The 15,421-nt window shown below is 33.6% G+C and overlaps 1 protein-coding gene across 6 annotated transcripts in view; it reads left to right on the plus strand.

Annotated features, from left to right (window-relative positions):
* Mgat1 (alpha-1,3-mannosyl-glycoprotein 2-beta-N-acetylglucosaminyltransferase) overlaps window positions 1-15,421 on the plus strand; it is an 82,522-nt gene that overhangs the window by 24,651 nt on the left and 42,450 nt on the right. For 3 of the 6 annotated variants that reach the window (XR_015070071.1, XR_015070072.1, XR_015070073.1), the window contains exon 10: window positions 2,063-2,633. Coding sequence is in view for 3 of the 6 variants with exons in the window: in XM_085943150.1 (XP_085799276.1) it covers window positions 2,063-2,176 (114 nt within the window). In the remaining 3 variants the exon portion in view is untranslated. Of the gene's footprint in view, window positions 1-2,062; window positions 3,777-15,421 lie in introns of those variants that run through there. The other 3 variants (XM_085943150.1, XM_085943151.1, XM_085943152.1) reach the window with 1 other exon arrangement.

Raw genomic sequence — 15,421 nt, forward strand, 5'->3', positions numbered from 1 at the left:
AACATAAAATACTTGCGGTGACAACGGCAGCAAAATAATGTGTCAAATGGGAATGAAATTGGAAACTGAAAACTTGATAGTTTAATCACTAAACCCGGGGTGGGCTCATCTCCTCTTGTTTGTCTTGAATCGCCAGTCGGATAGAATGTCAGTATTTTCTACTTCATCTGGTCATGGTCTCCCCACGTGCGATTGTTAATCTGGTTTTACCATCCACCCAGTCTTAATAATTATAAATAATTAATAATGACAAAACATCGAGAGCGTCGACAGCTTCAAGTACCTGGGGGTACACATCACGGGAGATAGCATTTTACAGAAAGAGCTCGTTATCCGAATGGGAATGGCTGGAGCAACATTCAACTCGATGCGAAATGTCTGGGACTCACGATTGTACTCGGTCAAAACCAAATGCCGCCTATCTGACGCTTGCATTCTGACGGTGCTGCTTTACGGTAGCGAATCGTGGCACCTTACGAAGGCTCAGAGCAACCATATACTGAGCTTCGAAAACAGATGTTTGCGATGAATACTGGGTGTGCGGTGATATGACTTTAGGATCGAGGAGATAAGAGAATGCACCAAACAGCTTCTCATCACGCTGAGAGTGAAAAGGCGACGTTGGACCTGGCTCGGCCACATGCTGCAGATGCCAGAAGAGAACCTCAACTTGGCTTTCCTGTTCTTCAAGCCGACCGGACTCCGGCGTCCTGGTAGGCCGCTAAATACTATCTATAGAGTATTTACGGCGAAGCTACGGGATGCTGGTTTGACCTAGAATGGAGCAAAAAGACTGGCGAGCGACAGGGATTCTTGGAGGCGCCGCGTGGTGTCCATATGCTCCAATTAAGGGGCGGTTATGGCCAAAGAAGACGAAGAAAGAGCTTCGAGCGCAAAGGGGATTTTATTTTAAGGAATGCAGACAGTGCTGCTCCAAAAACCCAAAGGGTACAAATTGCTGACGGCAAACTGCACAAGGACTCAAAATCATACCACTTTTATCAAAATGAATTAAAAGAAAGTATTTGCCAAATTTCTTTCTTAAATCTCCATATCGTTTATCCACCTGTTATCCGATGTTTCTAATAAATAAATTAAATACTGTTCTCGAACCCTTCGAGGTTGGCTATGATGAAGCGGAAATGATCTCTTAATTATATTTTAAGTTTTCTTAATTAATTTTATAGGATAATTGTTAATTTTAATTGTTTTCATACATTATTTTTGTGTAATCATCATCCCCATACCGTTTATCCACCTAACCTAACCTAACGTTCTGATAAATAAATTAAATAAAAATGTATTATTTTTATTATTTTTACCTAGTACTCAACTACACAATAATTTAATAAAGATGAAAAGTATCATAATTTAAAACAAGATTATTACTAATCTTAGATACAAAAATATCAAATTACTTCTATACCTACCTAATATTATTACCTAATAGTATCCACCTACCTAATATTATTTCTGTTTTAATTTTATTTTAAATTGGCCAGTTTCTATTATTATTAGAGTCCAATGTATTACTACTCAACTACAACATTTTATGTTTGACTATTCTATTAACTCAAAAATCGTTGTGGCAAAAAACGTTAATTCACCTTTTTGTAAATAAACTCAAAAAACTAATTATTATTACTATAAAAAAGACTTGGCAATACTTAAATCGAATTCATAAATGATTACCGAATATCATAAAGTAGCAAGTTTAGGTAAAAATGTTTAAACTAATTAAATAGAGATGTTTCAATTTCTTGAATTTAGAAAAAGACGATTATCTCAAAACAAGGTTTTTTGACTTAACGCCTTTTGCCACTATACCGACGATATAACTTCACTCTCATACATTTTTGGCTCCGTCTCTAAAGAAGGTTTTTTTTCAACATCTTTCAGTGTGCTAGTAAAATCTATGCTCATAAAGAGGTACGAGGATGTTGTAAGTTTGGGAAACCCAACAGTTGGGGTATCAATCTAATTTAGCATGACAAAGCTCACCGCATTCTAAGAAAGTTTCTCGTATACGAAGTTAATATTAGTTTTTCTATTGTTGTTGCAGAGCGGAGTAGGCAGAACGGCGTACCTTGGCGTGGTGAGCTGCTTCTACAGCGGTCGAAGAGTCTTCATTGCTCCCGAGACCCCGCAGACCAAATATGACCCCACGTGGAGCTAATACGATTACATCATCCGTAGTTACTTCACCTGGCAACCCTGATACGACGCCACATATAATTATGATATTTCCGGACATTACGTTTGACATCCTTCACAATAGTACATTTAGCTCAAAAGATGTTAAATAGTTTACCAATAAGGATATTATGAATGCTAAAACTGCAATAATGTATTAATATCGTCAGGTACACACAGGTAAATGCATGGGCGGAGTCCTATTCGAAAAATATCCAGATTTAATATTAACATTTTAATGATAATGATTTTTATTAATAAAATAATGTTATGTTCCCGGGTACAGACACTTGCGCTTTGATTCTAGCCGTAATCGCCAGTAGTATGCACCTGTGTCAATGTTACCTATTGCAACCACAAGTGGTTATCGTATGCCTGTGGCCTAAATGTCCTAATTACTAGGACCAGTGTTTGTGTCGTCCGCGACACGCTGTCCAGCAGTGGCGAAGGGTGGAGGGAGGCTGTTAAGATCCAACATAAATACTGCACACTAAACTTTGTCAGTCATTCGCTTTTGTTTTTATTGAACTAAGACTACAATTTTAAAGATGGTGTCAGTGGATTTTTAAAAACTAACCAACACCATCTGTAAATTGTAGTCTTAGTTCAATAAAAACAAATACATATGACTGATAAAGTTTAATGTGCACTATTTATGGCGGATCTTAACAGCCTACCTCCACCCTTCGCTACTGATTTAAATACATGAATTATGATCGTAATAATCCACGATTCCATTGATATTACGTAGATGTTACTTTTTACTCATGCAGTGCCTAATTTAAATATGCACAATTAATCGGTTTGCATTATTTGTAGCAGTAATTACTGATTAGTAAAGTCACGGTAAACATTATAATATTATAATCGTTAACTGACATATCTTCTCTGCAGGCCTATTCTAACATATCACTTAACATCAAAAAGAGCTAATTGTCACAAATATATCACATTTATCACTTTACGTATTCTGGCGGTTAATTATGTAAAAAACCGTCTAAATTGTCAAAAGGTGATATCTTTTAACAGCCCCTCGCTTAGCCGTGCTAACTTTGAGAACGAGATAGACTATATCAATTTTACATACTTATTGAGAATTGAGACGCAAGATCCGACTGTTTTGCTGCAATCGCAATCATGACATGTCTGACGTGTCAATACAAAATTCTTGTGTTCGGCTCATCGCCAACTAGATGGCGCTCGTTCAGCTTTATCCGCTTAGGTCTGGCGATTACGAACATATCCGAATTTGACCGACATGTCTACCAAGTTAAATTTTTGCCGTATTATAAATTAGAGATAGCGGCCAATAACTGTTTTGTTTACAGAATGCCTTCCGTGCTAATTTTGACTAATGAAAATAACGGAAACATGCTAAAGTGATAACCGTTAAGAATAGACCTGCTGGTATCAATTGAATTCATAAAATTCCAACGTTCATTCTTTGACTGTAATAAAATCTTATTGTGTGTGAATAGGTATGTCTTGTTTTGGTATATTCAGGGGTTGATAACTAGCCAATTATTATTGAATTGTAAAGGGGTTTTTCTTCGGCCAAAAAAAGGAATTTTTGGCAAATTTTGAAAAAAAAATTAACATTAAAAATGATTATTATTATATGTAGTTATAAATATATATAATGATAATTTGAAATCTTTTAATAAAAATTGGGTGTGTTTTATACTAAATTATTACATTATAATATATAACCGTGGGCAAATATTTCATTTAAGACAAAGTTAAGTGCCGCTTGGGACATCTTGTGACAGAATTACGAAGCATGGAATTTAATGATTTTAAGTCATATACCGATACAATTTTTTTGGTTATATTTCCCCATTCGTTAAAACATAAATTTTGTTGAAAATTATCGATTTCAGTATACCTAGTGTCATTGCGGAATATTTTATTCTCAGAAATGTGATGAAATAAATGACCCCCTGAGTGTTTTAATTAAGTTATTGGAGTCAATTTGGTGCCGCTGTCACGGGATGCAGGACATGGTGAGAATCAATAATAAGAATAATAATAAGAATTTATTTGAATTAAATGAATAATAAATGAGTTATATCAATTTTAGTAATCAGTGAGACTTTTAAGTGATCCAGCAAGATCTACCTCGTCTCCAATGGGTTAATCAACATGACATATAATATTCAATTGCATATTTCGTCATTCAATTCTGTTACAAGATGTCCACTTTGTCGAAAATGTTTTTGAAATTTGGTCCAATAAAGGATAATATTGCATTTTTTAGAATAAATACTAATGACATGAATTTAATAATAACAATTATGCTACAATTAAAAATATCAAGTTGTAAAAAGTGAGTAGATTTAAAAAAATATTTGTATACGTATATATTTTTTTCATTTGTAATAAATATTGTAAAGAAATTAATCTTTAGGACAAGACGGTTTTTGAGTCGATATCATCAAATCTTTTGTAAATATTTTTACTGTGTTGTAATTTTGTAATAAAATATAAATATAATAATAATATATTGTTCGATATATCTGATCTGATCCGTAAACAAAAACTTGGCAATAATTCAAGAAAACAATCATAAGGTAATTAGTTAATTTTCTTTATTGTTAAAATAATCACAGTAAATAATTGGAATTTGAAATGTTCATAGTTATTTTCTATTTGTTTTAATCGGTTACATGTAAATTGTACGTAAAACATTTCACCGTGGCATAGTTCACTGTGAGTTTTCTTATCGGAAAGAGATAACCGTATACTATACAGTCTCCAATTTTATTAGATTCAATACGAACATTAATTCAATTTTCATAGCTGATTTTGGAAAAATTCAAGAATGTAAACCTAACCTAACTTAACAAATAATCAAATATATTGGCTATTTTCAAAATTTGTTTGCTGCTGGCCTACTGTAAAGTGTAAACCGACAATAACCGTGTTTTATTTAGACATTTTATGTCAGTACTATACGACCGAAAGAGGTTGGACGATTTTTAATATACAGCCATATATTTCCGATACAACATTTCACGGTGAAGTGTGATACGGCGAACTGCATACATACAAGTTTCCAGACATGCCTGTTTTCATCCCATTTCACCTTTCCTAATGTAATATTATACAACAGAGATGTGAGGGCGTCACCTTGCCTAAGACCATTCAGTGTTACGAATGGCTTGGATATTTTTGACTGAAGCTTCACCTGGATATCTTGCTATACCTAAATGATAACGTGGTCCGATCGTGTTCAATTCCACATCTTTATGCACTCCTTTGATGAACTTCAACAGTATTTCTTTAAAGCATTTCCATTAGGTTATTTATAATTTAAAGAACTTTAAAATACATTGGTATTTTGCTGATGCAATTTTTAATTCATGCCGAATGTACACTCCTTTATAATATAAGCTACATACAGTAAACTCCCGATTATCCGGATTGCAGATTATCCGTGCATGAATTTAATTTTTAAAAGATATCTACCGATGGGAATTTAAATATAACGATATAATAGCTCTTAGAAAAATTCAAACTGATCAAAAGATTCCTGCAAACAAACCAAAATCACAGGCTTTCTTTAATAAAAAATGAGTTTTAAACATGTTAAAATAATTGTCTGCTATAGAAATGTATAATATGTTAAGCATAGTTCGGATTATCTGTGTCGCCTCTCCCCACCATAATAATCGGGAGTCTACTGTATTTGAATCGTCAAAGGTACCAATAAGTTTGTCATTCTTTTTATTTATGTAAGTATTTTTTATACATATTATTCATCCAGTAAGAATGGTTTTATATTTATTTAGTAATGATTCACACAAGAAATATTAAATATCTCGGGCGGCTATCGTGGTGCAGTGCGTAAGGCGCTAGCCTTCCAACCGAGAGTTCAGGGTTCGATTCCCGGTGAGGACACAATTTTTATGTGTTTTTCTCAAAGCCTGGATGTTTGTGATTGTTCATAATTACTAACAACCACCTTGTACGAAAAAGCAAGGACATGGTTATTAAGGCTGTACTTCAGCTGGAGCACGGTCTAAAACGATCGTGACTACGCGACACGAAGATTGTGCAAATGACGCGTGCAGAACAAAACATAATTTGTCATAAAAAGTCAACATGCGTCCATTTAATGTTATGTTTATTGTTACTATTACTAATAATAATAATAATATATTCATTGACATGTTTTCTTTTTCAAGTAAATGGGTAACGTTTTTTAGTCATCTTTACACGATTTAAGAATTAATTCCCCCATCGCCATCATAAAACAAATTGACGTGTTCACAGCTCGACTATCGGTCTCCGATTGCTAGTCAGTCTGAAATTTCGTCGCACCTATAGTTGAAAATTATTTGCCGTTTCACTGAAGTACCGTCTTAATAATTCTAAAAAAAAAAAATATTAAATATCTCAGGCAATAAGGAATCATTGTCTTATACCTAATTTACCTATAGTTGTTTTTTCCTACTGATTTTATGCATAATTTTATCACAAATAATAAGTTATATTGAAATGGTTTACATTTGTGTATGTGTTGTGCATACATTTTAATACTATGATTACATTACCACCTTTATTGTAAATTTTTATAAAAGACTTTTTTATACAGTATTGAATTTTTGACAATTATATCAAGGGATGTGTAGTAAATCTCATGACAATTACCATACATACATAATGCGTAGTTTTATTATTCCATTTTAAAACTGACAATTTATTGTTAAATTCATTTTATGATTAAATCTAATTCGTTGTGGTATGTTAACCATGTGAATACTTAAGTATCAAAAAGTATACAAATCAAAACAGAAGAATTTATATGTTTCTATGGAGACACCCACGGTGGCCGCGCGGCTTAAGCGTTGGACTCACGCCGTGGGTCTCAGGTTCGAATCCTGGGTCTGGCAAGTACACATATTGTTTTTCAATTTATGTGTGAGTCAGGGTATGGACCTAATAGGTTATTAATTGAGTTAGCATTTACTTGGTAGAATTCCATTTTACAAGAAATGAAAATATAATTAATATTAAATTCTACAGGTTTTTTTTTATAAAAGGTTTTTCGATAGCTATTTCGGTTGTAACACCATTATCAAGACTATTCAGATAGGCCGTTTGCCTTTGCTTAAATACTATACGTGTATAGATAGAGACAGAATACATTTTCTTATTCGTTCCAGCAATATTATGAATTTTTTTACATTATTATTAATTGTAATATTATTAATACTTTGAAAACCCTAAGTGGGTTTTTTAAATTGGATATCGAAATTTTCAAAATTTATCAAAATTACAGTGTTCGATGGTTATTTATTGACATTATTAATCAATTAAAATATTAATAGGTTGAGCAAGTGGCTGACATCCATTTCTCGTAAAAAAAACAAAATCTGTTAATACAAACCTCTACTCTGTGGAGGCCCATATGATCCTATTAGGATCGGACATGGTCGAAAAAAAATGGTTAGTTTTAAAAATGAATACTTTGGGTTAGTATTTAACCATTGAATGTAAAAAATATTCATCGTGTACCTTTGGTATTAACGATTACGCATGCGATTGTAGAATATAATCATTTTGTTGATAAAGGGTTATCAAATTAGTAAAATAGGTTTTTAAAACGTCATAGTAACCGTTTTTTTCTGATTCGTACCAAAATTGACATCAAATTTGTGTTCAGTATTGTTTGACAAAAGGATACACAGTTGTACAGCGTATACAAATTGTTAAAATTTATTACAACAATAATGAATCTATTTGAGCTACGTTTCGGGTACTTATTACGTGAAATTTGGTTACATGTAAGTTGTACGTATGCAGTTCATCGTGGGACACTTATCCGTGCGCCGCAGTACGTGAAACATGAGTTCGTATAACATTTTATCAAATGACGAGTTCTTCGTTGAACATTTCACCGTGGAATACATTTGTACGTATCTTACAAAATGTGGCGATAGTACTGTTCCAATTAGATTAACCCTAACCTAACCTAGTAAAGACATCTCATAAAATTCGCCACATGTAGCATACGTACAAATATACTCCACGGTGAAATGTTCAACGAAGAACTCATCATTTGATTAAATGTTACACAAACTCATGTTTCCGTACTGCGGCGCACGAATAAGTGTCCTGCGGTGAACTGTTTACGTACAAATTTCTGGATACGGTGAAATTTATGGTCAAAGTTATCGACCTACAGAGCTTACTATTTGTAATTTACTTGAAAAATTCGAGTCAAATGATAATGTTTGCGATGTTATGAATCCAACCAATCAATTACATGTCGTTCTCGAGAACTTGGACTTTCTTATGACACTACATGGAATATTTATTCTTCATAAAGATTTGCATTTGAAAGCGTATAAAATACAGTTAACAAAAGAACTTAATCCGAACGACCACATGGTGCGTTGAAATTTTTCTGATTGGACTTTAGAGCAACTTGAAATAGACCTATTATTTCATGAAAAAATCATCTTCAGCGATGATGCTCATTTTTGGTTAAATGGCTTCGTAAATAATCTTAAAACACATTTACATCCACAAAAATTAACATTTTGGTGTGGGTTTATAATCTAGAGGTGTAATTGGACCGTATTTTTTTTAAACGAAAACGGCAATGCAGTTACTGTCAATAGAGAACGCTACAGAAACATGATAACTGATTATTTATGGTATGAATTAGATGATCTTGATCTGGGCGATATGCCGTACAGCTCATTACACAATCATGTTATTTTATTTCAAATTAAAAATATATATCTCTTTTTTGATAACCCTTTATTTATTACAAAATGCTTTTAGAATTATATGCATAGAAAAATATGAAAATATTGTACTTATCAAATCCCACCAACCGTATTGCGCATTATTAATGAGGCATTGAAAAAGTGTTGAAAGTTTTGTAAGTATATTATAATGCCTACTGTTTAAATAAACATGAAAAATGTCATAAAAATATAATATTGTTCATAAGTGTTGGGACTGGAAAGTTCTTTACTTATGAATAATAATATAAATTTAGTTTATAAGCAGCGAGTATTAAATTCACATTCTGTGTCAGTTGTATTTTTATGATATATGAATGTGCATTGTATTGTGCCTGAAGATACCGAAAGGCAAAACGTGGCACACTAAAAACGATTCAAATGATTTGGACAAGACTTACATTAATTTGAATTTAAATTCTAATTCCATCAAGCACCTTCTGTCAACAGTATTATTTTTTTAAAAGATATATGAGCATTCACTACATTGATCGTCTTGCAATACTGTCAAAGTGCCAACTTCACAATATTTCAGTATTTAGCTAAATTAAATTAATGAAATTATAACCTGAAAATAATTTTTTCGATTAAAAAATTTCATTAATATTTTACTGTGTAAATCGGATGACGTTACACATTTATAATTAATTAAATAGCTGTACATAACTATGTGACAAAATCAATAGCAGGCCGCCACTATTATTTTATTTAAAAACAATGCTGCCAGTACAGAAGATATTATTTTTTCTATAGTTACCAATTCAAACGGTACTAAAAACATTCTTGAATCATTATCAAATGTTGGAATACAAAATGTTTGTAGTTCAACTGCTCTAAGTTAATTATTGTATGTATTTTATGCCAAAAATAACATGGCTGCACGGCATAGACGGGTGGTGGAGGGAATTTTTTAATTGTATGTTTACTATTAATGAAAAAAACTAAGCCAGTTGTTTTGTACATAATTCTAATTATTATTATTGATTTTATTTTGTTCCTCTAATAGCAAATATGTGATTTGGTTGTAAATATATCTAAGAATATTATGCTGCGTAATAAAAATAATGTGTGTACAAATAAATTTATTGATGTATGTACATGATTTTTTGAAAATATTTTGAATAGGAATATTATAATTATTTTGATTTGACCGACGGCAAGAATGTAACTGAACAAAGTAACATGAAAATAAACATTGTTTATTAATTTAATTTTGTCTTTTCTTAAACCCATCCACTATTGCCAATCGTCAAAACATTTATAACTATAAACTTACTAAGACGGCTGAAATACGGATCCCCTCGCAACTTCGGGTATATAACTATTCCCAATCGCTCCTACTGTCTTTTAAATGGAGAAACCGAGCCCGGTACTGCAAAATAAATTTCCGCTTGGTCTGCGTGTGCCAGTGGTGAAGACTCCATACTAGGCGATTATTTGAAGCCTAGCTTCTTAAGAAAAATATTTTTTAATCACTTGATTATACTATATTCTATAAAATTATTTATTTTGCTAACGAGAGATGCCGTATATGTAGGAATGTAGGTATTACACAGACAATCTGCAAAGGTTTTAAAAATATACCACAGTGCGCCCATCTGTCTTGACGTAAATAAAGGTCGGATTATGTTTCAAATAATTCTCAATTTTTTTCATATGGACTTTCCGTCACGTAGCCACGCCCAGTCTATCGAATTGTTTGAACTAAGGTAAGCTCCGATCGCAGAGCCTAAAACCGGAAAAAAAAAATTCTGGTGTTTAATCGAATATTAATATATCGTCGCCCTCAAGGAAGAACTCACCAACCAACAAAAGTAAAATCCTGAGATAATCGACTTTTAAACTTTTTGAAAATTTTAAATTGCTCTCATTAGAAAACGAAAATACATAGAAGGAAACGGTTTTTTCGTTTGATTGATTATTTTTATGTTTATGTACATAACATTTAAAACATGTAATCTTCCTTAGAAAAAAATCTAGAAAAACTGTTTTTCGTGCTGGTTAGTTAGTTAGTTAGCGTGGCTAGTTTTTCCATACACATTCAATGTATGACATTATTCAAATGGTGAGTTTTTATCTTGAATGATCACATCAATTAAACACATCAAAAAAGAATAATATACTCTATTTAACTGAAATAATCTTGTCCATTTACATATTATACGTCTTATACATAGACCTCATTCACATTAACAATTATTCTTCTTCTGATTTGTTTTCATTCATCAGAATATCATTCTGAGGAACATTTCTAGACACTGGTAGTTGTGCATACCAGCCGTGGTATTCCTCTGGAATATTGTTTGAAGTGCAAAGTTTCCAGTGGCTATTTTTTTTCCACACTTATGGTCAATATTTTATTATATGCCTTTTTTTATGGCTGATGGTACTTAAAAGTTGCCATGTCCACATATTTGTAAATTCTTATATTTATTCCGTTGGCCATATTATCTAAACTGGATACCCGGTAGTTTGTGGTTGAATCGCACACCCTTAATCTTCTTATAGTCTGACCATTTTCATCCTTAAATCGATTTTTTATTATCTGATTTGACAACCATTCAAAATCAATCATGTCGTCGAACTTCATTTCTTCAACACGATATGGCTCTGATTCTTTCTTTCGCATTTCTAAATATTTCCAGCCAACCACTCATTCCATAGACCATAGACGGACTTGTTCCCGCTATATCGCAGAATGCATGCTATCACACTCCATAAAGTAATGGCTAGATTCTAAAAAAATGTTTTCAATGGTATGAATGGATCTTAGGATGTTTGATTACTTTGAACAAAAATATAGCAGCAATATTTTTGTTGCGGTTCTCGCCACCACGTGTATCAGAAAACAGTGAGACTTTTAGACTTCAGCTGGAAGATTTTCCATCCATTTTATCAAAGCAGTACCAATTTCAGAGTTGCCCCCTTTTCCATGCATTTCATTCCAATAATAGCAACTAGCCTTACATTTAGCTCAAATAGATTGTCTAATTCTAATGGATTTAAGTTTTGTACTATTTCATTTGAGTCTTTTTTTGCGACCCGGGTTATGCCTTTCGGCATCTTCAGGCACTGTGTACACTCACCAAATGGCAAATATACTGACAATGAATACTATTAACTCTAACTTATATACAAATCAATGCAATAAAGTAGGTAAAAACTTTTATCACCTACCTATTAAGTCAAGGACCACAATAAAAAAAATATAACAAATAAATTATGAACAGTTCAATTGTTTGTAAAAAACCCTATACCTTATCAATAATAAATACTGCCGAAAGGCGAAACCCGGGTCGCAAAAAACCGCTCAAATTGAGTAGTAGAAAACTTAAATCCATTAGAATTTAAATTCAAATTCCATCAAGTACCTACCTTCGGTCGATAGTATTAATATAATAATACACAGTCAAATTAAGATGTGTTTTATCTCCCCATTTATTCAATAATATGGAGAGCATATAATGCAGAAATCCCTAGATCCAATGGCAAGGCCGAATAACAATTGGTGGCCAGAAAATAAACAACTTATGATTTGCAGATAATACAACTCAAATGCTGATGAAAGAGAACTCTCAGAGCTGCTACGGAAGAGAGTCATAAATACGGCCTCCTTATTAATAGGAATAAGACAAAGTCAATGGTTGACGATCGGGCTAACCTTCTACCAACAGCAAGTTTATTCCAAAACTTAGAAACAGTGGACGAGTTTGTATATCTGGGATCGACCATTCGTGGAAAAGGCGGATGTGAAGCGGAAATAAGAAGACGCATACAGATTGTGAAAAATGCGATGACACGTCTTACCACTATAATATGAAAGGATCGGGGAATTTCAATTCCCACAAAAATTATGCTTGTGCAAATATTAGTGTTCACCACATTGTTATACGGTGGTGAATCATGGACCCTGAAGGCAAGGGAGCGAAAGGCAGTTGATGCCTTCGAGATGTTTGCACCGAATGCTTCGTATTTCTTGGACAGAACACAGGACGAACCAGTCAGGACTGCAAAAGGAACTCCTTCTTAATGTGCCATCCCCTAGCGGAGGTCGGCCACCATCAAGGCGATCTTATCTTTGTCGTCTGCTACCCAGAACAGTTCAGTGGAGCTGCACTCGTACCAATCACGGAGGTTCTTAAGCCACGAAATGCGGCGCCGTCCTCTGCTACGCTTCCCATTGATCTTTCCTTGAATGACAAGTTGGGGAATGCTGTATTTTTGTCCTCTCATAATGTGGCCGAGGTACTATAGTTTCCTGGTTTTGATACTACGTAGAACTTCTCGGTCCTTCCCCATTCGATTGAGAACTTCAACATTTGTCACTCGGTCAGTCCAAGAATTTTGAGGACGCGCCTATACAGCCACATCTCGAAAGCTTCAAGTCTCCGTGACATCTCTTGGTTTAGCGTCCATACTTCCAGACCATAGAAAAGAATTGAGAGAACATAACAACGTACCATACGCAGTCTCAGACCTAAGTTAAGATCTCGATTGCTAAGGAGGCGTCTCATTTTGAGGAAGGCGCTCCTTGCGATCTCAATTCTAGTTTTTATTTCCTGAGACTGGTCCCATTTCTCATTGACCCATGTACCTAAATATTTATAATGGGTCACACGTTCGATTGGTTCGTTGTTAATGACAAAATTTGTATTTGTGTCTGGTGTCACTATTTTTGATACTAGTAATAGTTTTGTTTTCTTGAGGTTCATTTTTAAACCATAAGAATTACTGACCTCAGCAAAAGGAACAACTCTTGAAAATATTTCTGAGACGCTTTCTGCAGTTTTTTGGACATATTGTCCGGCGCAGACTAGACAACCTGGAGAGAATGGTGGATTTGGGTGGCCTCCAGAGAAGATCTGGAGCGACCAAATAAAGGAGCTGACTGGGGGCACTATTCATTTTGCTCTGAGAGCCTTGGTAGGCCTAAGGATGACGGAATTCAAAGGTGATCACCATCCTCAGCCATGGGAGTACGACCGAGAAGAGAAAATAACCGCCAAAATACACAACACTGAACTGACAAGACAGATGTGTCACCAAGTGTTGCTAATACGGAAAAATACGCAAAGAAGAAGTCACTAAAGTACTTTGGTGACTTTTCCCATAACACAAATATCTTTTCTTTGTAGTTGGTGAATTTTTTGTTTTTGTAATTTTTAACATAAAACGTATAGTTAGAATTTTGGTGATTTTTTCTAAGATAGAGTTAAAAATTGCAAGATTTTCTGTATAAATAACTCATTTTGAGCAAAAACTGTATTTGGTGAGTTCTTCCTTGAGGGCGACGATATATAGACTGTTTTTAAAAATAAAAAGAACTTTTATCTAATGATTTTTGGTGTATAAATGTTTTGAAAAAATACTTAATTTAAACTGATCGCTTAATTTTATGTCATCAGTAAGTTTTTGAAGTTTCATTAAATTTGTGTGTCGTTGTCATTAGTGTGTACCTATTCATTAGTAGTAATATCGTATTATCTTCTTATTTCTCGTAAGTTTACCTACCTGACAAGCGTGTTCTTTTTATCAGATCTCCACAGCTTACCTCTTTCCAAAAGTCACCCTTCGCCACTGACGTGTGCTTTTGGCAACGGACTTTCGTGGGATAAAACAATTACACATACTTTACCAGTGGCTTGCGGACCATAGATGCGGAGCGTCCACAGAAATAATTGCAAAATACATATAGTATATTTTACTTAATATTACCTGTTCTAAAGGTTCTTATTATTAATAGGTAAATATTTTTAGAATATTTACCGTGATAGTTATACAACAACTACTGTATAGATAACTACTAACATAGTATCTGTATAGATAACAACTAACGATAGCTACTGTGATACAACAACTCAAATTATACAACTTCATAGGCTGCCCACTAAGATTAAATTGGTTACACAGAAAAGGGGTCCGTTTTTTATTGATTTTTAAGGCGGCAGGAAAGGGTCGGGTTACAAAATTTATCAGGTGCAACCGACTTCTACTTTAACCCCACCCGCTGAATTCAGTACTCTTCCAGGTACATTCCCTATACCTAGAGAATCTAGCGATAAACACCTAGCCTGCAGGTATAACTAAGGGTGTTCACCTACGAGTTACTGGAAGTCGTCGCATCCACAAGTGGTTATCGTATTCTGTGATTTAAGCTGTGATTAGATTATGGTCATGTCACAATGACAAATTTAGTCTATGGTTTCGTCATTCCGCAGAATATTTTGAATGATCACTATCTCAATTTCAATTCAATTATGGAAAGTGCCGGCTCTAATTTATTACTATATTGAATTATTATTCATGGTAATTTCAATTAACAAAATATCTTCGTGCAAATGTTTGTAGAGATTGAATGTGGAAAATCTAGAATTTGTGTCAATTTCAACATGATTCTAGGCACTTAGCTGTAGAAAATCTTTCTTGAAATAAAACGAAATAAAAATGTTTCATAGTTTTTATTGCTAAAA

This window comes from Rhyacophila brunnea, unplaced genomic scaffold (assembly GCF_057557595.1).
Source record: "Rhyacophila brunnea isolate RB1 unplaced genomic scaffold, BYU_Rbru_1.0 scaffold_15, whole genome shotgun sequence".
Taxonomy (NCBI): domain Eukaryota; kingdom Metazoa; phylum Arthropoda; class Insecta; order Trichoptera; family Rhyacophilidae; genus Rhyacophila; species Rhyacophila brunnea.